This window comes from Pezoporus occidentalis, unplaced genomic scaffold (genome assembly GCF_034315485.1).
Source record: "Pezoporus occidentalis ecotype Australia unplaced genomic scaffold, CSIRO_AGI_Poc_V1 ctg120, whole genome shotgun sequence".
Classification (NCBI taxonomy): Eukaryota; Metazoa; Chordata; class Aves; order Psittaciformes; family Psittacidae; genus Pezoporus; species Pezoporus occidentalis.
This window is the reverse complement of record NW_026912995.1, coordinates 2,004,507-2,031,760: the sequence shown is the minus strand read 5'-3', so window position 1 is coordinate 2,031,760 and position 27,254 is coordinate 2,004,507. Positions and strand designations below refer to the sequence as shown.

The window sequence follows — 27,254 nt, the reverse complement described above, 5'->3', positions numbered from 1 at the left end:
AATATTCTGAACAGAGATTTCATGTGATCTAATTAACACACTTTAAAATTACATCAGCGGAATCTGCATGAACTTCTCAAACACAGCTATGCAGACTAGACACTCACTGGAGATAGAAACACACTTCACTAAGGAGTCTAAAAGAAAATGAAACAGGAATATACGATGAAAAATACAAATATGACAGTTCTTTAAGTTGCTGTTTCCTGGTTACCAATTTAAAACCAGAATTAAAATAAGTATATCAATTCATTCTATTACTCAGGAGCAGAATGCAATCGTATGTTCCGAGAAGCATGAACATTCAAGTATTCTAAGACTTTCAAGTCTGTGATAAAGAGTACCAGACATTTCTGTACAAGTTTAAGAAAAACCCAACCAAACTAAACTAAAATAAATACTGAGCACAAAAACTGGATTCTCTTCACGGTAATTTCCCCGCATCCCCTCCCTTCCTCCCTCCCTCCAGAGAGGCTAATTGTAAGCAGATTTACACTTCAGTGCACTGAAGCAATCTGGAACAATGATTCTGTGCCTTTATAATTTTGCCCTATTAGAGCTCACTGCCGATGAAACTTTCCTGCATCAGACCCTGGTATGTGGGCTGGGTGTACGCCTGAGGGGGACTCCAAAGATCATCAAGCACAGTCACAGTCCTTGCTGCCTGCAAATTTCATAAGAGAGGATTGAAGTGGAAGAGTTGCTGGGCTAGGCTGAGCACTTGTGGCAGAAGGAAGTTCCAGTTTCTTCCTGCTTGCACCCTGCAGTAAACCCAATTTAGGTTTTAAGGGCAGGTTTCAATTTGAAAGCATATGTTCCAGCATCCTGCTTGAAAGAGCCCATTATTGCTCGAGAGCTGTGCCCAGCTTCCTGCATTCTCCCTTAATTGCACAAGGCAGCGCTGTACGTGTGACCCCTCTCCAGCTCCCGAGGACCAAGGTCCATGCATCCAGGCAATAGTGTGCTGCTTGCTGACACCTGGGGTCAGGCCAAGGATGGTGCTTCAACATCAGCTTAGAGATCACGTAATAGAAGGGCAAAGGTTAGTTTCCTAAGGCCCTCCATCACATAATGAGCCACTGTCAGCCTTAGTAGCCTTCCTACTTCAGCAGCAGCAGCAATAAAATCCTGTGTGATCACCATTTGTGTCTACATATTAATTAAAAAAAATTAACAGGCTGGAAGGCTAAGGAGGACAGAAATAGTTTGGAGTGGGGATAAGAGCATCAGCTGCACCTACACACCGCGGAGCACTCGCATGGTGCACGTGGATGCATGAACTGACGTGGGACAGCCATACAACAAATCCAAAACCCAGGGCAATGCTTATGGAGGAGCTGGCTCCAAGTGTTTAGGGACAGGTCAGGCTGCAGGGCCACAAGCTCAGGAGTTTCAGAAAGACAGGGATACCATGAAAGACAGCAGGGCTTTGTTTCAAGCTGTGTTTTGCCCCACTGCAGGATGATAAAACGGTCATCACTAAGTTGTTTCCCCTCACACCCTTTGTTTTGTCTACCTGGAGCACAAACCTTTTGCAACAGTGACTACACAGTGAAAGACAGTCCCTACATTGGCGGATCCAGTGTCAGTGGGTCTTGCAGATACCATCACAAGGCAAATAACTCTACTCCTGCCCTGGAGGCAGTCTTGTTATTGACCTGTCTTGATCAGATCTGGGGAGTAACATGAGGTCAAAGATAACTTTTTTCCCCTGCATGAACAAAACAACCTATAAAGAAATGCAAATGTGGTGCATTCCTTCTATCTCACTTCATTCTCTAAAACAAGATAAAAGCATACAAGGAGCACTCAGAACCTCTTCTCTTCCAAAACACTGCACCTCCATCCATAAAGCTTACTTATCACATTGGCTAGGCAGCCAGTTCTCATCTTATCTCTGATGATTGTGTGTTAATGCTCATTAAGCTTAAAAAGTGTCACATATGCAAGTACTTTTGCATGCCCTTTAAAGACCGAACAAATAAACACAGAACAGTAGCATTAAGCAGATACTTCTGTATACTGAAACTCTGCATTTACTCCTCCTTTTCTCCTGGGAACAGACCTTGAGGTTCCTATTTGCAGCTGCCCCCCATTTGGGACTGCTTTGAGCATTGCAGGCTTGTTTCCCTATGAGACTTCCCTGATACTTTTTTTCTGTCCTTTGTTCATGGCTTTCATGTTACAAGGGAACAGAAGACAGAAAACCAAAATGTGAATAGGGTACTAGGGTAAAAGAAAAAACTCTATTTGGTAAGAAAAAGCCCACTGATAAATGTGCTTTTGTTTACATAAACTTCTAAAGAAGCGGAGTAGAAACCTCGAGAAATGTATGAAAGAAGGTGAAATAAGAAAATAGTTTTTCAAATCTCTTAAGAGATTAAAAGCTCCTGTTTATGAAGGGGTAACATGGAATAACTTCAGACTTAGTTCTTAAACCCAGAAGACAAGACACACTGCATTCAAACTGATGACATTTTAAATAATTTCTCTATTCCTTTGCAAATGCCTTCTACAGAGATGCAGCCAGAGGACATCCCTCACTTCTCCCCAGTATCCTCTGTTCCCCCTCCAACCTGCTATCCTCCTTTCAGTGCCTGCAGTGGTCTGAGATAAAGGCAACTGCCAAAGGGCAATTTAACTCAGTTCACCAAAAGAAAAAGGCAGACCAAAACCTTAACTTCTGCTAGCAAAGCTCCAGCTACCCTATGGGAGAAAACAATTCATCATCCAAAAGGCAGTAAGTCTTTATACTTTACCCAAAGTAACTTTGGTTAATATGTTGGAAATACTGCTGATATTTCCAAAACCTACTCTGGTGAGAAGTTACAGCATTTAATAAGATTACTATTTCACATCATGAATAAAATCCTTAAGAATTCAAGATCAACAAGCCCTCAGGTGAAAAAAGTGTTTTTTCTTCTCTTCCAAACTGCATTATACTGTTTTTATCAATGAAAAAAAGCTTCATGTGCACAGATATCTGTGTGGTCAAACACCTATAATAAAATCCACCTCTTTCAATCTCATACTTTTGTGCATCTTTGTATCTAGTCTACCTCCTACTTTACCCCCATGATGGTCTGCACTCCAGTAAAACTATACATAAGTGTAGATAAGTGCACTTCAGGCACACGAGAAAACTAGAAAACCCAGCAAAGACAGTGAAATCATGGAAATTTTAAGAGCTCTTCTTCCAGCTGAAACTTGATCTTGGCCCTTTTCAATAACAGCAATTTCAGATTTCCATGAAAAGGAGCTGGAAATGTTGCAAAGAAGTCCTAAAGATGCACCCGGTTCTTTCTCTGCTCCTCAACACTTCCTCTGAGAGGAGAGGAAGGAGAATGTGGAAGTGTTTATATTGGAATTGACTGACTAAAATCAGGAACATCCCTGATAGAGGTAAAATCCCTCAACAATCAAGTAAATCATTACACAAAAGATTTTTTGCTACTGCAATCATTCCAATCAAAACTGAGAAGGTTTCAGAATCATTACCCCATAGATAGGGATTTGAGAACGCATTTTTAGCTACATTTCATGCTTGACAGGGATATCAATAAACTAGAAAAAGAAAAATCCCAGATTTCTACCTAAATATTTTAAAACATTAAAGGGCAAACCAGAGATTTCTAGAAAAGAAGGGAGAGGGAAATGCTTTGGCAGCACCTTTACATAATAAGGTTTACTGGCTTTGCATGTTTAGAAGAGGACCGCCAGCCTGTTTTACCTTTTGGAGAGACTCCAACTAGAAAGAACAGAAGATTCAAGGTTTTGTAAAAGGGCACAAACTGGAGCTAGTGCTAAGAGAAAAACGCCTGCCATAAGCAGCTGCACTGGCACAGGGGAGAAGGTGTAAGGCTGAAGAAGGCTGCTTTCTGCCAACGGGAAGCCCTTATGAAATAATAGCCTGCGCTGACCTCAGGCCCAGCAAGACCATGAGCAGGTCTGCAGGGCAGACGGAGGATGGAAAACTCTTAAGAAGCTTAAGAAGCCAGTGCTGTTGCGCTTACACCCTTGCCCCAAGAAGCTATTTCTAGAGCACATGGGAGATAATCCAGTCTAAAGCAAGAATCTCTGCACTAGTTCCTTTAGAAAACGTGGCAAAATTATCCACTTAGGCGTTCTTACACCCACACAGGCAGTGTGTTGCAGTAAAAGTTCTTAACTGACGGCATTTAGGCTGCAAAATTCATTAAGTACAGGTCTGAAGTTGTGTACAAAATTCACACTCCTTTCTCTGCATACGAATGCAGACAGTAGCTTCAAGAACATAATGGCAAAATATTTTTCTCCCTTGGGACTGCCATATATATATATATATAGGATATGACAAACAATGAATTGTTTCTGAAGAAAACTTACATTCTTTGGACATTCCCACTTCAAAGCACTTCTGTAGTCTGCAGTACTGGCAGCGATTTCTGGTAACTTTATTGATAACACAGTTTTTATCTCTGTGACATGTGTAAACCATGTTCTTCTGGATGCTCCTGCGGAAAAAGCCCTAGAATCAAGGAAAAAAGACATCAAACTTCTGAGCTTCCCATAACCCTTAGAGATAGGCACTAACATTGCTTTAAAACAACAAAATAAATTCGAAGTTATGGCTCAAGTATGGCATTTTTAAAGACTCAGTATTCTTATAATTTAGTACTGTTTCTTCAAACAGAAGACTCTTGTCTTAAATAAAAACTAATTAAATAATGCAACCTACGGCCAAAATAAACAAAACTAGAACTAGTAACAGCATTCAGGAAATTAAGGCCCAGATTTTACAAAAAAAGCTCAAACAAAAATAGTTTTGGCTTATGGCTGTAGTAATGAGTTCAGTAAACAACAGCCTTCCCAACAGATCCACTTGGAAGGCAAATGCTCACCCAACAACCAACAGCCTCTTTCAGCCTGAAGGTTCTATCTATTTTTGTTGCTGCAGAGATTCCCTAATTTGAATGCTGCAGGTAAAATGAGAAACCCAGGTCTCTCAGCTGCTGGAACTCCGACAGCAATTAATGGGGCTTCTGCAGGTGGAAGAGTTCCAGCATCAGGTTATTGAGTTGTGAACTTGTAAAAGGTGCCAATTACAGCATTTTTTTCTTATTCAGATACAGCTGTGAAAATAATCAAGTAATTACACTGATCTTGAACAGAAATTAAAGAAAACTAGAGGTCTCATTTATACTTAAGGAACACCATTTGACTGGGTTCCTCTGACAAACAAAAGGGAGAAAACCAGCTATAAAGGTTAGGAGGCATGGAAAAAAAGGCAAAACCCAAGTTATTTCTCTATCTGCGTGAAAAACCAAACTTCAGATAATACCATGTAATAATGAAGAGGGAAAAAAAACAACAAAAAAGCCATTAGAGTTTAGATCTCAACACACAGATATTCAGTGACAGCATTTCTGCAACAGAGATTTGGAAATTTGACAGCACTATTTAACCTTCTCACTCAGATTTTGAAAATCATTTCAGCAAGCACCAGGGTCAAATTTCAGTCAACATCATAGCATTATGGAAGAACAGTTTGCAGTTTAATATTTGTTAGAGGGCTTGAGAGGTTAAAACTCTGCAACGAGCCATGTGTTTAGACCCTACAGAGAAACAGTAAACTTCACGCAGCAGACAACAGCTCCATGCCAACAATGCATTTGTCTAAAGGTGCAATTATAGGAAGCTATAAAACTGTCTCTCCTAGAAACATTCACCAAGATATGCAGGTAGTAAAAAGGCCAAAATCCCTACTGTTCAGAGTTAACTAAGAGAGTTTCTGGCCATATGATCAGGGAGTGGTAGGGTAGGCACAGTCAGTAAGGGCTGACCATAAATTCCTTGCACACCCAACATGATATAGAGCTAATGTTATGAAAATACCTCAGATTCACTCAGAACTGAAAAATGTTGTTTTAATCACGTAACCCCTTTCTGCAGGTCTTGCACAGGCAAGCCTCATCCTGAGGTTAGCTCCTCTGACTTAGAACATACTTGATACTACCATCAAAGAGGTAAATAAAAACTCTTCACTTCTTTCTTTTCCTTAAGCTCTAAACACAGAAGAATTTAAAGCTATTTGTTTAGACAATTAAAACTCTTTAAGTCATCAATAACACTGCTATTTTATATTCCACCCTTTTGATCATTAACACTGCTTGAACCTTTGCAATGGAAAGCATGGCAAATGTGCGTACATTTTTTTGCCTGCCAAGAAGAAAATTTATGGTGATATTTACTTACTACTTTCTTCCTTTGATATTCCCCTAATTGAGATGCCCAGCTCTGCGGCAACTGCTGATGATGCTAACTAGAACAGTGAGTAGTCTATGGCATCTATTTTGGTTTAATTCAACAAACAGAAAGTGTGAGCTGTGTTGGTTTGAAGGTCTCTGCATTGCTTATTCAGTCACCACTTTTTAGTTGGAAAAAGGCAGGGAAAGGCAAGACTGGCATCTTCCCCTGAAGCCACCCAGCTTGATCCAATGCTGCATTTAAATTAACACCCACAGTCACAGATGGAATAACTCTTCTACCACCAGCCTGACAGGGGAGAAAACAATATGGCTCTAACAAACAAAAATGACCATGTCAGTTGACTCATCATGCTGAGCAAGTGGAATAATTTACAAAAAAACCCAACCTCCAATGCCTCCTCTTTGCCTGCACATGTTTTGGGGCAGAGGCTGCTGTGCATCCATGCTCAAGAGACTTCTGATTTACTGACACAGACACTACTCGAAACGAAAGACGAGCTTCAAAAGTGTCACCCAATACAGAGAAAAGAGGAAACAGCCTCCTCTAAATAAACCTCTGCTTCACCAAAATATAGCCAGTAGCTAATGATACGCACTGACTGATCAGTTGTTCCATAATTTACATCAAGGTTCTTCATCCTTTTAACCTAGGGTTTAATTACAGCCCACCAGGAAGGAAAGCAGAGGAGGCTGTCTCAGTCATTACCATACAACATTGATCACACAGTCCAAAAGAAAAAGGTGATCCAACTTCTGCAGACAGCAATTATAAAGCATTCATGAACTCATTACTAGTATAAAAGGCTAAAGAACAAACTCAGAGAGAGATCTCCAGGTGGAAATGAAGCCAGTTTCTTCAACAGCTTAACCTCCACAGTCAATGTCCTACAGAGTGAAAGATATAGACAAGAACATTAATCGTGGAAGCTTTGCCGTTGTTTTGCAAATTACTTTTTAACACCTGTATTTTATTTTCTTCTTGGATCTACCCACAAACAGACAGAAAAAATGAACTTGTTCATATAAAATGTTCAGGCAAAGAAAACAAGGCTCAATGTGGTCCTGCCCAAAACTAGCGACGTGTTTCTCAACAGTATGCTAGTGCTGACTCTCTGTGTAGTCTTCCCTAAGACAACACTGGAATACTATTTCTACTGAGATTTGTTGCAAGCTGATTTTAAAATCTCAGCAAGGCGTCACCCAAAAGATTTATCTTTAAATTTTCCTTCAGGCAGGCACTGAAAAGAATGCCTAGATTATAAATGTGATTTTGTTTCTTTGCACACAAGCTCCAAACCAAAGCCATTGTAGTAGGAGTGATAGGATTTCAAGCACTGGCAGGCAAGGAGTGTGAGGGCTTCATTTTCCCACCCGCCTCCATAACCTGCCCTGTTCAGCCCTAAGTTTTGCAAGCAGGGTCATGCTCAGAAACATCCTGTGAATCTGACACTGGGCTAAAAACCAGACAGTGTCTTGTTTATGCCCCTGCGGGGGTTTGGACATCACCTGCTTTGGTTACCTGCAGCTCTGCAGCGAGAGAAAACCCTGCAGGACATGGGGTGAGCAGAGCGGGAGCTTGCTGCCAGTTAGACAGAAAAGCATATTTAAAACATTTCAAGGCTGGGACACAGGTAGCACAGGTATAATGCACAGGCCTGTTCACTGAAGATAGCAAAGTTAGAAGCAAGCCTAAGTTTTCCTCCAGCTGCTTTTTGTCAGATGATTTCCATCTGATCTCACAACGCCACCAGCTTCTTCAAGGCCCAAGAAAACCTGAATGTGACCTAACCTTAAGAAGTAGTCAGAAAATTCAGAGACACCATTGCTTATAAACTAATCAACTTCTAGCACCTACTGGCTCTTGGAAAAACAAGCTCCTACTTACTGTAATACATTCACCTGGAAAGGAATTTGGCTGAATATTTACATGAACAATTTTTAATGCAAATATTTTTAGCATCCTGCCCAAATTAACATCCTGTGATGGGAGATGAGACACTGCTGTGCCAAAACCAAGCACAAATAGTTCTCTGTAATCTAAAATGCCTTATGAATATATATATTTTAAAAAAAAAAAATCTATGAGACATAAAGCATCACTGCCATACATAATTGTTTTCAATAGCACTTACAAAGTACTTGAATTTAAAGTAGAGGAAGCAACTGAAGGTCTGTCAGGAACAGTGATTTGTTCTAACATTCCTTTTATCCACAACTTTTGAAAGGAATATGGATCTTATGTTTTTATTTTAGCAAAGACAAACAAAGCTTTGCAGAAATCACACTTTCGCATTAATTCCGTTCCTCATAGCTGCCTGCTTCTATTGACACCTTTTGTACACAGCATTTTGGACAAACATTTCAATTTTTAATCTCATCTTTTCTGTGCACCATGCTGTGCTCCTCCCAGGCCCACCAATCTTGTTATCTTAATGGATGACAGATAGAGTATCACTCTGACCATGCCACATTAGGCGTCCTCATTTACCGAGTGCAAGGAAAAAATGCTGAGTATAAATTATTCAGAAATCTATTGTATCAGCGTGTGTTCTCTGAGCATCCACCACTGGCAGAGCAGGCAGATTATTTTTCACTTTTAATTGTGTTGCTATCTTATCTGCCACACTGAATGCAGAGTGATAGGTGAAACCATATGTATCAAGCAGCAAATAAACCCAGTTTACTAGGTCTGTTGCTTAGACTAAATAACCTATCTAGTCACTCTAACTTCAAACAATGTCATAAAAAAACCCACCTCAACCCACTCACAGCTCACTTTCTTTGTATTTGCCTGCCAAAATTAGAGAGCTCTGCACACAACAGTGGTGCCCACAGAGAACACTATTTCAGTGATATTTTGAATGCCAATATGCCACTGGCTATCTGAATACAAAGGAGGTCATTAAGGATGAGCCCTCAAAATAATGTGAAGTGTTTAACCTTATGAAGTCTTAAGAATTGTTAGCATGAACTGCTACCATTATGCATCTGAAAGGGATACAACCCACTGCCCTTCACTGTCCGGTTGATTTCGGCAAGTCAGATGATTCAGAGTTCAGGTTACGCACATCGCGTGAAGAGATGGAGCATTTGATCGCAGCAACGTCTTAAAAACATTTTGCCAGCATTGGGCATGCCAGATCTTATTTGCAGATGTGGCGAGCTTATGAGCTGCAAACTTGCGCTGCAAGCCAGGGGCACGGTAATCAGCAGAGAAGGCCTATTGTGAGTGAGCTCAATCTATTTCAACAGCCTGCTTATTTCATCTGGTTCAGCTTTGATTGCCTGCAAATACAGGCAGCCAGCTATGACTCCTGCAGATTTAGAGGCCATTTGTTGGTAAATCTGCAAACTAAGCTTCTGAGTGTGTTGCTGCTTTATCGTAAAAGAGACAAATGTGTAGGAAGGACTTTTCTATCGTACAGTTTATCAGTCACTTACAAACTCTGACTGGCAGAGCTCTGAAGGGGAAGATAAAAACCAGTAACAACTGAAAAGAACATCCAGCCCATAACCTACCTGAAACCTCTTCCACTGGCTTTATTCTGAAATAGCAGCTGCGTAAATACGTACCTGTTTTACAAAATAAACCTGTTTGTGATGCATAGCCTCTTTTCAATCTATTTATTTTAATCATTCAAGCTACCCTGTATCCTTGCTAACCCTGTAAAATGCACTTAGGCAAAGTAAAGTCCCCCACTCCTACTCTCTCTGGAGCATCAACACAGACATTTAAGGTCTCTCTCAGCAATGAGATCTGCACAAAATTACTTTGCTCTGTGTCCAGGGAATTGCCCAGGTATGTTCATAAAGTGAATGCGGTTTGCAGTGTGTTTATTACAGGTAACAGCAGCCAATGAACAAAAAAACCCTTCCTCACAAAATCCTGGTAGGATCAGTGGTCAGGTTAGGGCAGAGACACACAACTTTTAGTTGTTAACCAGGAACAGTTGCTCTGAAAGACCTTGATAACATGCAATCCCATAACTAGAGTTGCATAGAAAGGCTCACGAAAGACCTAAACCCTCAACACACAGTGTTAGCTGATTCCGTATAGTCCAAAAGACACTGTAAAATGGCTGCAGTGAGAACATGAGACACCACAAGTAATGCAAGCTGCCAAAGCAGCTATCTAAAAGGAAGCCAAAATGAGTGTATTCCCAGATGCACAGGACTCTTCCAGGATGTCTGCACTGTCTATCATGCTTTGGAAGTTACTTCTTGCAGAATAAACAAATTAATTGTCTGACACTGTGGCTGGAAACCACCGCTGGCACAAAATGGAAGCAGCTAACAATAAGTAGAGAAAGGCTCACTGCCAGGAAGCAAGGAAATTGTGCTGATGATGTGTATCAGGGCAGGACAGGCAGATCTTTGCAAAAACACATGAATAAATGTTGTTAAATGTCAATAGCTTGTAGAGAGCACCTACAGATGCCTGGCAGCAGAGGGGCACCAGCCCACCCTGAGAAGTGTTTGAGGGTTGTCTGCTGCTGTTATTTCCAGCAGAAACTCTGCTCACCGTCCACATTTTATCCCATCTAGCTATCTATTCTGCAGACGAAGAGCAGCCATAACCTTCCATTAAAACCATTTTTAAATTTTTTTTTTTAAATTGACAGAACTTGAAACACTTCATAAAAACAAGCAGGTGTTATCTCATGTTTTGCATATGGGAATCCAGACCTGCGGACCTAAAAGCAACCCACTATGAGGGAAAAAAGGCTTATTTCCTTTTCATTATTTTTACACAAATGGACAAGTTTGAAAGGTTTCAGGATCTTTTTCATGAAGGACCCTCATCCTCATCCACTACTGCAAAAAATTCCCCAGCAAAGACAGAGGAGGCCATGCCTGATAAATCCTAATAATTTCTAAAGTAAAAGGTATTGCAAGCCTCAGAGGGCAGGAAAAACCCTGACCAATTTTGAAGGAAATTATTCATGGTGTTACTAATGCCAATTAGACATTAGCCACTGGTAAGGCTGGAAACAAACCTCATTTTCCATGGTGCCCTACACCAACACATAATCTGATTATGCAAACCTTGGCTTAATGTTAAAAATATGCCCAAAAGAATCAAAACTGTTGGGTGGCAAAGAGGCAGCTACTGACAAAAAAGGGGAGATGTGTTCAATCAGGTACAAATCTGCAGCAACTGGACTTCTCCAACAAAGGTACCGCAGCATCCCTAAGACCATGTGTAGATTTCTCCACAATTTCAATTTTCACTGAACTTCTGACCTTTCTAGCAAATATGTCAAAGTCGCCAGGCAGAACAGTCATCACCCTGAAACAATATGTGAGGGGAAGGAACGGCTGAGATTTTCTGCTTCTCCACTTTAGTAATTTAAACAGAAAGAAAGGCACTGGTGTGCACTTCCATCTGCTTTCTTCAAATTAAAAAAAAGGAGATGAAGTGTATATAATTAAAAAATTACAGTTAACTTCCTGTCAGTAACATCTGTAGGATGATTTTTGGCCTGCTAGCAAACTCCAGATGGGAAGAGTAATGAATATAATTTAATACGAATAACAGGAGATCAGAGAAACGCTTTTCTGAGTTGCAGTGCACTGAGTTATTTCGAACAGTTTAATGGAGAACTCAGGAATGAATTATTGCATTTTGCTATTTTCTTATATTTTTGTTTATGCAAATCAATTTCCTTTAACCTAATTTGTAGAGGACCAGACCGATAACCCAATAAAACCGTAAACTGTCACTGGGATGGTCGTACAACTGGCTAGCACTTATCCAAAGGGCTGTATGTTGTTAACTGCTCATCGTTTTTTTCTCTTCCCCTCCAGTGCCTCAGGATTTATACCACCAATTAAGACAATAATGAGTGCCCCAGGTTGACCTCCCAGAAGCAAGAATTAATTAAGTGCAGTATTTCTTCGTAAAGAATGACACTTTTCCAAACCATTTATGTAGCTGTTCTCTTGCATGGCAGCACAGTATCAAGAAAGCCTTTCCAAACTGTTATCCCCCAAATGTATGACTGATTTTGGTTTATGCTCATCATTTCAGTCGATGGTTTTATCCACTGGGTTTTCAAGGGGACCAGCTTCCAAAAACAATGTCACAATTCTACTAGACATAGAAAGAAGTAGACCTCCTAGTAAAAACAAACAGAAAATCCCCACCAAGCTACACCCACATGCAGTGACATGCAGATTCCTGGAGCAGGCAGGACAAGGAAGAGACTCATGTTGGCTATGTAATTACTATGCTGCAATTACTTGTAGTAGTCTCTCAAATTAGCCTCTCCATTTAGCTGCTGGCAGAGATGGAAACATGTGAAGAGAAAAGGGCAAGCTCAGACACAGACCTACAAGATAGAAAGAAAGTATGTGCGTGCTCCAAGGAAATTCTCTGCACTGGCAGGCTTTGCATGCTCCTCTTCCTCCTCCCCTCCCAGCCTTCACCGCAAAGGCTTGAAGAGTTCCTGCACATATTTGGTACCAGTTATTTCTCAGAAGAGGCACAGGAGCTTTATCTGTCAGGCAATACAAAAAAATCCCTACATTTCAGCATTGTCTGAATTTACAGCGGAGCTAGCTTCTAACCCACTCAATCAAATGTTTACAGCTCAGCCAAAATAATGCAAACTATGCCACAAATATTTATATATCCCTCAAGCGCAATTCCCCTTGCTCTAGCAGAGAGATTCGCACAGTCTGCATGCATAGCCAGATGTTCCCTTGCTCTCTCCCCGACCCACCCAGAGCTAATGCAGCACCCCAGCCTGAGCCTGGCCAGCCCAGTGGGTGCCTGTGATTGCTGGTGAAGAGCTGGCTCTGTGCATGCTGCAGTATGGTTCCCGCTTGTCTTCAAGACCCAGCATGTTTCTACGCTTTTTGCCCAACCTAGGAGAGTTTTGAAATGTGCCCAAATCTGCAGCAGAGAAGTTTCTGAGAAGGGATGAAGTGACATCTGAAAAGAATGCAGAAAGCAGCCCAAAAATATTCAGAAGAAATAACACTGACATAAACATGCCAAAAATAAAACAGATGTCTTGAGCATTATGCTTTCTGGTACATTTTTCAGGCATCTATGTGAATGACTCATCAACACACGTTAATTATATCCTCACATTATTTTTTCTTTTCTCTTAGTTTTGACAGTTGATGTCTAAACAAGTATGTTGTATCAGATATCTTGAAATCTGGCAAGTGATGTCTTGTACTTAGTACTTTATGCTACGCCCTCATTCCCTCACATTCAGTGACAACCTCTGTTAACACAGAATTACCCACTAAAACCTTGGATGCCTAGAGACTAGAAAACAGAGTTTAAGTAAACACCCAGAAACATGCAAGTCTGGCTCTCTAGTACTGGCAGCAGTCAAAGAAAACTACCTTTCCACACTGCATTTGAAACTCATTACCAAAGGCGACAGCAGAGGGATGAGTTGGAGCTGGACCAGCTTGGCAACCCCACCATTTTTTAGAGTGAGATGGTGGCTATTCTCCTCTGCCTGGTTCCTGTACACAGTCACAGCACACACGGTTAAAATGGTCTCAACAACATGGAAATGCAGGCTGAGGAAGGTGGATGAAATCCAGCCTGTGCCAGTGAAAGAGATTAGCAACTGCATAAACAGAGCCAGAGGAATCAACTGACTAGTTCCTCCAAGCAATAAGGGCTCTTTAGGTTACATTAATTGGAGGTATATATCTCATTCCAAACACCAACACAAATCACACTGAGATGCTGAAAAAGCATCACAACTTACAGGACAAATGCAGTTCTGCCTCCACCCTGACCGCTGCTGGGCACCACTATTCATTCAACCAAGCAGTAGGGAAGCAAGGGAGAGTCTGTGACTGGGCAACTTTGACAATGAGAAAACATGACCTTTCAGAGATGAGTGAATGAACTGGGACTATTAATCTAAAACAGGAAAAACTTAGCAAGATGTTTTCTCCCTCCCCTGCCAGACTTTAATCAATGGCCAGATTCAAGCACAGAGCTCATATAATCACAAGACAATCATTCTTTCAGTTTACAAAAATCACATGGACTTGGGATAAGATAAAAGGTCTTTTTAGTTAGCTCATCCATTTGGCTCCTGGGTGCTGCATATGCACCTCTCTTGTTCACATAGCACTCCACTTTCTTCTTTCCTTTCAAAAAAATACAGTTTTCACTTTTGTTTCTATAGACGTAGCAGTTGCTGTGCACCACTATGGACAAATGTGTTATCAGTTAAGACCATTTGTAGCAGTGTCTGAACAATGCCTTGATCCCCTGATCCAAAAAAAAGAATTAAAAAAGTAAAAAATTGGTAGTGCTCATTCATTTAAAAAATGATGGGCTGCACAGTTATCTCTGAAATGTGCTGCTTAAATTGTCTAAATCCATGGCAGTGCCACTGTTCTGGACCAGCAGAAAGCACACAAGGATCACAGTGCACTCTGAAGCAAGGACCCAAAATACTTATACATTTATTATGGGTGCATAGGACTCCAAAGCAAGTCAAACACTCCAGAGACAGGGAAGCCCTCTTCGCTGTTAGGAAGGTTCATCTGGAGAGCAGCCAGGCAAGACACTTGCAGGAGGAGTGAACAGTAGCCCATTGGAGTGGCTGCACCATGCTATAAATCTGCTTTCCCTGGTAAGTGCCTGGGAGGAGGGAGAGGGAACCGGCCACAGCTGACAGTAATGGGTCCCATTAAATTGTCACTTTTAAAGAGACTTTGAAACAAGAACAAACTTGCTCTGTAAGGATTTGATCAGTTTCCCTGCCACCAGGCAACGGCTGCCCCTGCTCATGTGCTGCGGCTGAGGGCTGCTGGCTCTCCCTTCCAGTGCTGGAAGGGTCCCCAGCAGTCGCTGAGGTTCACTATAGCTATAGTGACGTTGCCGACTGCATTTACAACCAATCAAATCTACTTTTTTTTAGCACTACTTGCAACTGCTGTCTCACCTTGTAATTTATGTATCCATTATTCTAGTCAGGGGATCCGGAATAAATTTTCCCCTTTAAACCTGGGTATTACAATACATTTCTTATTGCATAGTAACTTTTCCCATTAAAATATATTAAATGAGAAATTTTCAGCATAGCAATATGAAACTGTAAGGGACTTTATACACAAAAATGTGTTTCTACTTCTCAGCTGTCTTCTGAATTGAGCTGTGGAAATTGTGGGGACTCCTGCATATTGTCAAAGGGAAGAACAATTCACAGATAGTGACCATGAATATTTGGCAGACCAGCTATAGCAGTATACCAATTAAAGAATTACTATACCAATATACCAAAACTAGCAATTACAGAATTGGATGCATGGCTTCTTCAACATTATAAGCTTTTGTAAGCGGAGTACTGAGCTGCTCAGAAGACACACCTAGAAGTGTCTTTTGTATATTGGAATTCCTCTGAAAGAATAATATAAAGTAGAAAGAAGGACACAGTATGCATGTCTTTTATAGGTAACTTAAGAAACAATGTATCCATAGTTAAAGACTATAGTAAAATCCAGATACAAAGAAGGAAAGATAAACACATGGGTATAACCTCAATTTTGGCAGTTTCTTATTTTTGGAATGGCTAGTCAAATATGGAAGAGCTATTTAGTAAAGCTTTTGTTTTGTTTTACAGAGGGAAGAAAAAGCTGAATGTATACTGACTCTATTGGAAATACCAAATCTTGGAAAATTACATCTAATTGTCTTTCCTGCTATAGCACAGGATTGAAATTTCACAAAGAGCAGCTCTGCAAAGCTGAACAGCTCTGGGATCCATGCTGCAAATTCAATTGCACTCGATTCCCAGAAGATGCTAGAAAATATCCCTTTAGGAAATTTGCTCAAAGGAACACTTCATTTGGGATTATAAAGAACCTCTGTTTCCATTAGCAGGTCAGACAGTAAGTGCAGAGAGCAATGGAAGGACACTTTCCAAGGCCAATCAAAGTATTTTCTGCAAACTGGGAGGCTGACTGCATATGACCTAGGTGATAGTTTACAATAACCAGAAAATATAGATAGATCTATCTTTCAAAATCTAATCCAAAATAAGTAGCAAACAGCTGAATATCCACTTAACATGTAAGTGAACAGAATTAGATAATGGGCAATTCCATCTTGTACACTTATGAAATACCATAATTTTGCATTTACTTTTCTAAGATGTGCCAAGCAGAAAATCTTTAAGTACTTGTTAAATAGAATACAGGCTACAATTTAAAAAGATGCCTAAAGCAAGCAGAACAGTGAACCCAACCATCTTGCCAGCAGCAAAGTCAACACACTCGGCCAGAACCACACTCAGCAAACTATTCTACTCTCCCTCTTTCTCCCAGGGAAAACACTTCACTTTCTTGAGGGCTCCAGCAAGCTATCCTAAATCTGAATTCAACAGCTCAATTGCTGCTATAGCCTTCTTTATCAATGTCTCATTAACCAGTTTCTTTTTAAGAAGTTCCAGAATTAGAAAATGAAATTAGAAAGCTAGCTCATTCTAATTTTATATACTGTTCAGTAAGCATAAATATGGCATATTATAAAAAAAAAAGATAGGCTATTACTGCTACTATAAAATCTCAGATATTTGCTCAGATATCCATATTGCCTTATTTGCTGAGTTGCCTCTGCAAAAAATACTTCTAAAGATCTTCCAATATTGTATTAAAGATGGTGGAAAGCTGCATTTTTTCCTGCACTGTAACAACTTTCTGGGTGTGCATAGGACAGCCGGTAATCCACATCTATAATTATAGGACACATGTGGTCCTTAAACTAATAGAGAGCTATGAAATAGATTGACAAAGTGAGAACAAAATAAAAGGTTCGTTCCCCCCCCCCCCCCCCTTGTGAATAAAATTGAAAAAGTAAAATCCATTAGAACCTACTTAGAGGAAAATAAAACTACCCTCCACATCCAGTGCATGCATACCAGGGGACTTCTCAGTGGGCAAGTGTACCAGCTTCATTCACAGCCCACCTACTTCCATCTTCCACTTACTTCCATCTTACTCCTTCCATCTTCCACTGATGATGTGGGAAGGAATGGGAAGATTCAGTTCATGAACAATTGGCTACGAGACTGGTGCTACAGGCAGGGCTTTGGATTCTTTGATAATGGCTGGTTTTATAGGGCACCAGTCTGGACAATGTCAAGTGAGAAAGGTTTGTCTCACAGAGGCAAAAGGATACTGGGACACGAATTAGCAAGGCTCATTTGGAGAGCTTTAAACTAGATTCGAAGGGGGATGGGGTTGTTGCTGGGCTTGCCCCAGTGGGGCAGCGCTCCAGAATTAATGAAGACTGGGAGGCCTCCTATAATCCTAGGGTGAAATCGGTGTGCTCAGCTCGCTCCCTGAAATGTCTGTACACCAATGCGCGCAGCATGGGAAATAAACAGGAGGAGTTGGAAACCTGTGTTAAGTCAGGAGACTATGATCTGGTGGCAATTACAGAGACTTGGTGGGACAGCTCACATGACTGGAATATAGTCATGGAGGGCTATGTCCTTTTTAGGAAAGACAGGCCAGCCAGGAAGGGTGGTGGGGTTGCTCTTTATGTGCGGGAGGAACTACAATGCACCGAGTTCTGTCTGGGGACAGATGATGAGCGAGTTGAGAGTCTGTGGGTGAGAATTAAGGGGCAGGCTGGCAGGGGCGATACTGTTGTAGGTGTCTGTTACAGACCACCAGATCAGGGTGAGGAAGTTGACGAGGCCTTCTACAGGCAGCTGAGAGAGGCCTCACAGTCACAGGCCGTGGTCGTCATGGGGGATTTTAACTTCCCTGATGTTTGCTGGAAGGACCACTCGGCAACCCAACCGCAGTCCAGGAGGTTCCTCCAGTGTGTGGATGATAACTTCCTCCTGCAAATGGTGGATGAGCCGACCAGGAGAGGAGCGCTGCTGGATCTCATCCTCACTAACAAGGAGGGTCTGGTCGAAGCAGTAAGGGTAGAGGGCTGCCTTGGTTGCAGCGACCACGAGATGGTGAAGTTCAGGATCTTGTGTGGTAGGACTAGTAGAATAGCAAGTAGAATTGCAACCCTGGACGTTAGCAGGGCAAACTTTGGCCTTTTCAAGCAATTGCTAGGGGAAATCCCATGGGCAAGGCTGCTTGAAGGAAAAGGGGCCCAAGATAGTTGGTTGACATTCAAGGACTGCTTTTTCCGTGCTCAAGATCGGAGCATCCCGACACGTAGGAAGTCAAGGAAGAGGGCCAAGAGACCTGTGTGGCTAAATAGGGAATTGCTGGGTATGCTCAAGTGGAAGAGGAGAGTTTACAGGTCATGGAAGGAGGGGCTGGCCACTTGGGAGGAATATAAGGCTGCTGCTAGGGGATGTAGGAAGGCAGCTAGGAGGACTAAGGCTTCCTTAGAATTAAACCTGGCAAGAAGGGTCAAGGACAGCAAAAAGAGCTTTTTCAAGTACATGGCAGACAAAACTAACACCAGAGGCAATGTAGGCCCACTGATGAACGGGATGGGTGCCCTGGTGACAGAAGATGCAGAGATGGCAGAGTTACTGAATGCCTTCTTTGTCTCTGTCTACTCTGCTGCAGGCAGTCCTGAAGAGCCCTATACCCCTGAGACCTTAGATGAAGTCAGGTCGACGGAGCGACTTGCCTTAGTCGATGAGGAATGGGTTAGAGATCAGTTGAGCAATCTGGACGTCCATAAATCCATGGGTCCAGATGGGATGCACCCGCAGGTGCTGAGGGAACTGGCGGAAGTCATTGCTAGACCACTCGCCATCATCTTTACCAAGTCCTGGGAAACGGGAGAGGTGCCTGAGGACTGGAGGAAGGCAAATGTCACTCCGGTCTTCAAAAAGGGCAAGAAGGAGGACCCGGGTAACTATAGACCGGTCAGCCTCACCTCCATACCTGGGAAAGTGATGGAACACCTTGTCCTTGGTGCCATCTTAAAGCATATCAAGGATAAGAGGGTTATGAGGGGCAGTCAACATGGCTTCACCAGGGGGAAATCATGTTTGACCAATCTCTTAGCCTTTTATGAGGAAATAACACGGTGGATGGATGATGGCAGAGCGGTGGATGTGGTCTACCTTGACTTCAGCAAAGCCTTTGACACAGTCTCCCACAGCATCCTCACGGCTAAATTGAGGAAGTGTGGACTGGATGACCAGGTAGTGAGGTGGACTGCGAACTGGCTGAAGGAGAGAAGCCAGAGAGTTGTAGTCTATGGGGCTGAGTCTAGTTGGAGGCCTGTAACTAGTGGAGTGCCTCAAGGGTCAGTACTGGGACCAGTACTATTTAATATATTCATCAATGATTTAGATGAGGGAATTGAGTGTACTATCAGCAAGTTTGCTGATGACACTAAGCTGGGAGGAGTGGCTGACACGCCAGAAGGCTGTGCTGCCATCCAGCGAGACCTGGACAGGCTGGAGAGTTGGGCAGGGAATAACGGGATGAAATATAACAAGGGAAAGTGTAGAGTCCTGCATCTGGGCAGGAACAACCCCAGGTTCCAGTATAGGTTGGGGAACGACCTGCTAGAGAGCAGTGTAGGGGAGAGGGACCTGGGGGTCCTAGTGGACGACAGGATGACCATGAGCCAACACTGTGCCCTTGTGGCTAAGAAGGCCAATGGCATCCTGGGATGTATTAGAAGGGCGGTGGTTAGTAGGTCGAGAGAGGTCCTCCTTCCCCTCTACTCTGCCCTGGTGAGACCCCATCTGGAATATTGTGTCCAGTTCTGGGCCCCTCAGTTCAAGAAGGACAGGGAGCTGCTGGAGAGAGTCCAGCGCAGGGCAACCAAGATGATTAAGGGAGTGGAGCATCTCCCTTATGAGGAAAGACTGAGGGAGCTGGGTCTTTATAGTTTAGAGAAGAGGAGACTGAGAGGTGACCTTATAAGTGTCTATAAATATATAAAGGGGGAGTGTCACGAGGATGGAGCCAGGCTCTACTCAGTGGCAAACAATGATAGGACAAGGGGTAATGGGTGCAAACTGGAACACAAGAGGTTCCACTTAAACTTGAGAAGGAACTTCTTCTCAGTGAGGGTGACGGAACACTGGAACAGGCTGCCCAGGGAGGTTGTGGAGTCTCCTTCCCTGGAGACATTCAAAGCCCGCCTGGACACATTCCTGTGTAACGTTATCTAGGTGTTCCTGCTCTGGCAGGGGGATTGGACTAGATGATCTTTTGAGGTCCCTTCCAATCTCCAGCATACTGTGATACTGTGATACTGTGATACTTCTGGCATCTCTGGTCGGCAAGTCATGATGTGATTTGCAGACAGCAGTTTGACATGTACATATAATTTACTTAATTCTGTTGAAGCTGTTGCAAGCCTTGAACATGTTACTGATCTGGTGTGAACCTCAGCTCTCACAGCCTTCTGCTAATAAGCTAGTGAAAGTTGGATAGAAATGTGACAAACACATCTTCAAGGACATTTCTCACACCTACGTTGCCGTGAGAAACCGTGATTTAACTCCAATAACAACAGGTATATAAACATGTAAATTTGAAGGGTTTTTTTACAGTGTGTATTCTCAGGTACAGAGAGAGTCAGATACTACCAGAAGAGTAAGACTCAGCAATTTTAGTTTAATAATAATAATAATACTGAAAAAGCTAGCTGTTACAGTCTTGTTGCTGGCCAAAGACCCTGAAAAGATAGACAAAGTCAGCAGGCATGAAGTTACATCTATATTAGGAAATGCTCTTGGGAATAGTCATGAGCACTGTGGCTGGCTGATGTACCATATCTACCTTAGTTAACTCCTTCAGCCTCTGAAACAGGATGGCTGCATCCAACCTATCCACAGGAGATGATCAGCACTAGCTGGTACAGCAGAAACCTTTCAGGTACACAGCAAAGCAAAGCAGTGCCCCAGAATGTGGCTGGTCATTGATGCACCATAATTTAAGAGTCTGATGGTTCTTTTTTGTGAAAGCCTTCACTGACTGTATTGGGAATACTGCACAGGAAGGGAGTGCAAGATTTTAGCCAATCAATTATATGCTATGTCATATGTTATTTGACAGTTCATGCAAAAAAACAGTCATTTCCAGTTCCTGTTTCCACAGGACATTAGCACTTGTGCTCACAAATAACTGAAGTGCTGTGGTTAGCACAGTTAGAAAGTAATCTGGGATAGTCTCTGTGTTTCTGTAGTACTGGCATCACTGCTAGGAAAAAAAAAGTATTTAGTAAAAACAACTGTTTTTACAGCTTAAGAGGAACCCCTGGTTTATGACAGAGGGCAACAGGCAGGATAAGAGGAATATTAGCTGTGGATGTTTTTGCTATACCCCCCTATAGACACTGCTGCTCTTTGTCCGTCTCTGCTCTCAAAGCCCAGTAGAAGGGAGCAGCAGAGGTATAATCTACAACTTGGGCCCAAAGCACTGGAAATCAAACACGGCATTCAAACACATAACACAAGTTTTATTTTTGTTACCTGTCATGGTTAGTGATTCATCTTTTTCTTCATTCATGTTATTCGGACAACTGAGAGAGATATTTTAAAATATATGGCAAGACAACATTTTGGTCTGATCTCATCTATTTCAGCATGTTTACTTGCTCTTGCTGTGTTTCCAAAAAATATATGCTTCCCCATCCTTCAAAAATTTGAAATAAATTCAGTGTCTGGCAACAGTTTTATCTTCCAAACGAAGAGAAACATTAATTAAGAACTTACGGAAACAGATACCAGCTTTTCACAGGACACCTGCCTCTCCCAGCTTTGTTATTTCACAAACCAAAATATCAAACCCAGCATTAAAACAATCAGGTCTCCTCTGATAGTACAAAATACATAAAAATTCCAGGTTTTGCTTCCTGCAAAGGAATGGCGCTGAACGTTCTTAACACTGCAAAGCACCTACGGTTTAAGATTAGATGATATTAATAGTATGCAGAAATGTATCTAAAAATACATTTTTCGCTTTCTAAAAAACGACTGTTGATTTAGCTGAAACTAGGAGCAATTTTCCGTGATTTGAGGAATTTTTCATAGCTGTGCAAGAACGACAGCATGCATCTCTACTGCTGACACTGTCACTAATACAGATTAAATGGAGACAAATACAGTTTGATCATTCAAGCTGATCTGTAGTTTTCTTTGAACCAATAGAAGATTTTACAATTGCATTGCTGCAAACAATGTTATTTCTTTCCCTGATATAAATCATGTTATGCACATATTTTTGACTTCACGTTTCTTGTTTCAGTTGTAGGTGATCAAAACACACCAGGAAAACAAAGACAAATAAATACACGGAATTAGTTGGTTTTATGAAGTTTGCTTTATTTATTTAGTGTTAAGTAACTGAGAATATTCTATGTCTGGCTCCTTAAGTCCCACTAAAGGGGCATAAATGCAGGCTGAAATATCATTACGTTATAGCTAGAAGCTAACGTGCAGGAGCGGTGTTATCAAAAAGAGCTGCTGCTTAAGATCTTTCTATAATCCCAGAACTGCCTAAGAAAATGCAAATCTGTCATCATATGATGTAAGAGGCATTATTAAACCAAAAAGGCATCTGTCCTGAAGAACACTGCTCCATAAAGGGAACTTTGCTATGAGAATCCCTAAAATAGTTTAGGCCACTCATCAACATTTCTTGCAGACCAAAGCATAATATCCTTGCCAGCAAACTTTAAATAAATAAAATAATACCCAGTTCCACTCTCTGTCAGTAACATTTTGTAAATCCAATGCTGATCATGGCCTGCAGTAGGGGAACCCCAACACTCTCTGTCCTGATGGGCATAATCATGTGAGATATCATGGTGAATATTAACACAGTTGGGATTTAGGCACCTAACCCAATGACCCAGCGTGGACCTAGTTTACATGTTCTGAATCAGCCATCAGAAGAGCTCCTTCCTCTCCACTGACGGCGCAGACCCCAGTCTTCAAATTTAGGCAACTAATCTTGGGCCCAAAGTTGAGTGGTCGGACTGCCTCCCACTGCATGTGTAAGCAAGCAAGATAAAGCTGTAAAAGCAGATTTATCTTCCCTCAATTGCCACCAACCCATGGATGACTTCCTAAGTTATCCCATCTCTGACTTCTCCCCTGCCATCTTTCCCTGCTGTGTCCTCTTGCACACCTCACTGTCACCTTGGGCACAGAGCTCACGAAGACAGAACTTCCCACTGTCTCTCTTTGTGACATCACCAACTGTAACCTCACGGCAGCTTTTCTCCCAAGCTGAATATCCATGTGGATCAGCAAATTTGGACAAACCCATTTAATTTTTTTTCTTTTTCTCCTTTATTTATCTTTTTCTTCTTCTCCCATGTGTTTCTTATCTTTTCTTTTTGTGTGTGAGTCAGTCCAACAGAATTACAGATCTGAATTTCAGGGTTTATATCAATGTCTATTTTCCATACTGCTTAAAGTCTTTACAACAAGAAAAAAGAAAGAAAATATTTGAGACAGGAAGGTGTCAAACAAATAGATGTATTTTCACAGCTGAAGACCTATGAAAATATAATAAATATGGCTATCCCTTTAATATAATGACCCCATATTAGATGTGATTTTATACAAAAACTCTGATGGAAGGAAAGCTACTCTTCTTTTATGATAAAAGCCAACTTGGGATCACTTAACATTGAAGTAGACTTACCCACATTTTTGTCTGTTAGCATCAATAACAGGCAGAGAGGCACCTTGATCATTCAGACAAAACTGCTGGACCATAAACCTATCCTATCCTCTTATGTGCTGTGTGCTTTTCTCTTCTGAAATCACTTAGGCATCTTTGAGCCCACTGAATTCAAGTCAGGAATCTGGGCAGGACTGCCAGCAGAGGAATGCCATCTTTTAAACATCTAGAACAAGAGACAAGGCTTTCAGAGAGAGCTGAAGCTGTCAGAACCCAGCTTCTCCTCCTTGGCTACACAATGATGGCACTGTGTGGGGAATCCAGCCCACGACTCTCAGTCTCCTTTCTGCAAACCTGGCTACAATGAAGAGTCAAGTCAGGACCAAAGAGCTGAGCTTTCAGTGACAGCCACCCCATAGCCACTTGTACCAGCTGTATAAACTCAAGTTGCTCTTTTTGTATGGAATTTGAGTGCTATCCAGCAACACCCAGAGAGCCCCCCAAAAAAAGATCTTTAACTGAGGTCATGAAACACACAAGTACAGTCCAAAACCTGCCTCTGAAATGTCACAGTCTACAAAATGGAAAGTTGCAAATAAGTAAGTTGAATACAGTCAATGTATGGTATTTTACATATGAAAAGATGGACTGGCTTTGGAATTTCTCTTACAAAATACAAGTGCACTGTGAGGATCAGTTTGGTTTTGAGATTCTAACACACAAAGCCACTGACTGGCTATGAGGCACATCAGTCTTTTGCAGCATACACCCAGATATAAACACAAAGTCATGATTTTCCTTTTTAAAACCAGTTTAAAACACCCCCCCCCCCCCCCCCAAAAAAAAAAAGGAAAAAATTCCTGTCTGCTGAATCTGGAGGACCAAATAAGAGAAAAATTTGAGAAAAATTTGAGAAAAAATTGAGAAAAAGCTCAACCTTTTCTCAGCTTTCTGAAAGCTCCTATATTTCAAATTCGGAAAGCAAGAAGTCAGGTACTTAAATCTAGAATCACAAAATTTTCAGCATGCACATACTAGAACTAGAGAACAAGACCACTTGAAACTATTTATACAGTTCCCAAACTTCTGTTGTGGTTCATAAGTGCACATTATGAAATACTCCTGTCCCTAAAAACTTTAAGCCTAGTATATCAAAACAAGCCACAAACAGACTTTCTAGTGGGCACAGTACTGAAGACCGGTAATGAATAAGAGAGAAGGATCACTTAAAAAAAAGGGCACTTAGAATACAGAAAAACCGTTTGGCAAAGGAGGCTAGGAGGTTGTTACCAGGTACCAGAAAGAATAAGGTCCAAGGATGGCAGTGAGTGGAAAAAGATGAAGGAAGGACCAATGTAATCACCATGCAAGATGAACGCAGCAACGACTTGTCAATGAAAGCAGACAAAGGCAGATTCTGGAGGAAAAAGGACAACAAACTCTGTGAACTACAACACTGCAGCCCAGAAGTGGTAAATGCTCCATCCCCGTCAGGGTTCAAGGCCAGGTTGGACAGAGCCTTGGGTGACATGGTTTAATGTGAGGTGTCCCTGCCCATTGCAGGGGGGCTGGAACTAGATGAACTTGAGGTCCTTTCCAACCCTAACTGTTCTATGATTCTATGAAATTATGTCATTGTGGCACAAAGTCTGAAAAAATTGCATGCCACAAGGTTACAGTTGATGATGTCACAAAGAGAGACAATGGAAAGTTCTGTCTTCATGAACTCTGTGCCCAAGGTAACAGTGAGGTCAGCACAAGGGCACACCAGGGAAAGATGGCAGGGGAGAAGTCAGAGATGGGGTAACTTAGGAAGTCATCCATGGGTTGATGGCAATTGAGGGAAGATAAAATTTCCAGTGCAGTGGCTCCCAAACTGAGCATCAGAAGGACATAATCACCATCCACAGCTCTCCAAGGGCTCCTGGCTAGAAGGGTATCCATTAATAATAAGCATAATATTGCTACAATCTTCCCCATCAGTCCACCATAAAATACGTCAGTAGCTGATGCTTTTGAGATAGAAAAGCAAAGAACCAAACCGAACCTCAGGGAACAGCATAAGCAAGTGGATAAAGAGCCATTTAAGGAGACATTGTGTAAATCTAAGCAAAGCAGGAGGAGAATCTAAAAAGCCCTGAGAGCCATGAAAAAGAAAGTCTGCTAGAGCACCTCTCCTATGATGAATGGCTGGGAGAGCTGAGATCATTCAGCCTGGAGAAGCTAAGACTCTGGGAAGACCTTACTGCAGCCTTTCAGTTCTTAAAAAGGGGCCTATAACAAAGATGGGGAAAGACTGTTTATCAGGGCCTGCTGTGACAGGACAAGGGGTGGTGGTATTAGACTACAGGAGATTCAGGCTGGATGTGAGGAAAAAATTCTTTACAATGAGGGTGGTAAAATACTGGAATGGGTTGCCCAGAGAGGTGGTGGATGCGCCATCCCTGAAGACATTCAAGGCCAGGCTGGATGTGGTTCTGGGCAGCCTGATCTAGTTGAAGATGTCCCTGCCCACTGCAGGGGCTTTGGACTAGATGAGCTTTGAAGGTCCCTTCCAACCCAAACAATTCTATGATCAATCCAAAACCTGGAGGACAGTAAGCTGTCTCTTTGCACTAGATGGAGACTGCTAATGACTGTGACAGCAGCTCCACTGGAGCTCAAAGGAGAAAGGCAAAGGAGAAGAAAACAGAAAGAATTAGAAGAAAACCAAGGGAAAACCAACACAGAAAAACAAGAGGAATGGGGCCCTAATTAGATAAATATGATATGAGCAGAGTTTTTCATTTGTGTTTCCCTTGAGAAACAAGACTGCCAGGAGCTGAGTCAGAAAGGAAAAAGGAAAAGACTTGAGGAAAGGACCTCATAGCAGAGATGCAATGCAGGAGGAAAAAGGAGTGAGTTTAAGGCTTAATGTCACAGAACAGAGACATAAAATCATGTGAAGAAAGTAACACTGGAAATAGGAGTGAGGAAAAAGAAAATGGCAACAAGGTCAGAGGCAAAAAATTAAAAAAAAAAAGGAGAATTAACAGATTTGGTTGACATTTTAGTCTAGCTTCTTATAAAATGGGCTTTGTGCGACCCAGGAGTCCATAAGCAAGGTTGCCTCTCTCCATCCCAACACCTTTTGAACCTGCCGGTCAGCTTCAGTAAAACTCCAAATCTTGAAGAAAATAAAGCCCTATGAAATTGCATGGAGATAGGTGTTGAGGTAAAGGAGAAATTCATTTGTGTTCCCTAACTAGATTAAAATCTGTAACATGAATTCTTCTTTATTATAGCTTGCTTATTCACCAGATAATCAGCATGTAACTCCATCTCCACACTAAGCAGAAGCTTTTAGTGAAATATAGGCTCTCTAATAAACCTGCGTTAACCAGCTGAAAGGCAGAGATCCAAATGAGAAAAGGCTTCCCCAGCAGCAGTGCCCAA

General features: G+C 41.8%; 1 protein-coding gene and 1 long non-coding RNA gene across 10 annotated transcripts in view; one reads left to right on the top strand and one right to left on the bottom strand.

The window, feature by feature from the left end:
- Positions 1–27,254, bottom strand: part of RARB (retinoic acid receptor beta) — a 329,638-nt gene that overhangs the window by 43,615 nt on the left and 258,769 nt on the right. For 8 of the 9 annotated variants that reach the window (XM_062607210.1, XM_062607213.1, XM_062607211.1 and 5 more), the window contains one exon: positions 4,366–4,507. In XM_062607210.1, the coding sequence (XP_062463194.1) occupies positions 4,366–4,507 (142 nt within the window). Of the gene's footprint in view, positions 1–4,365; positions 4,508–21,658; positions 21,677–27,254 lie in introns of those variants that run through there. The other variant, XM_062607218.1, reaches the window with a different exon arrangement.
- Positions 1–27,254, top strand: part of LOC134157824 (uncharacterized) — a 308,975-nt gene that overhangs the window by 114,400 nt on the left and 167,321 nt on the right. The window lies entirely within an intron of this gene.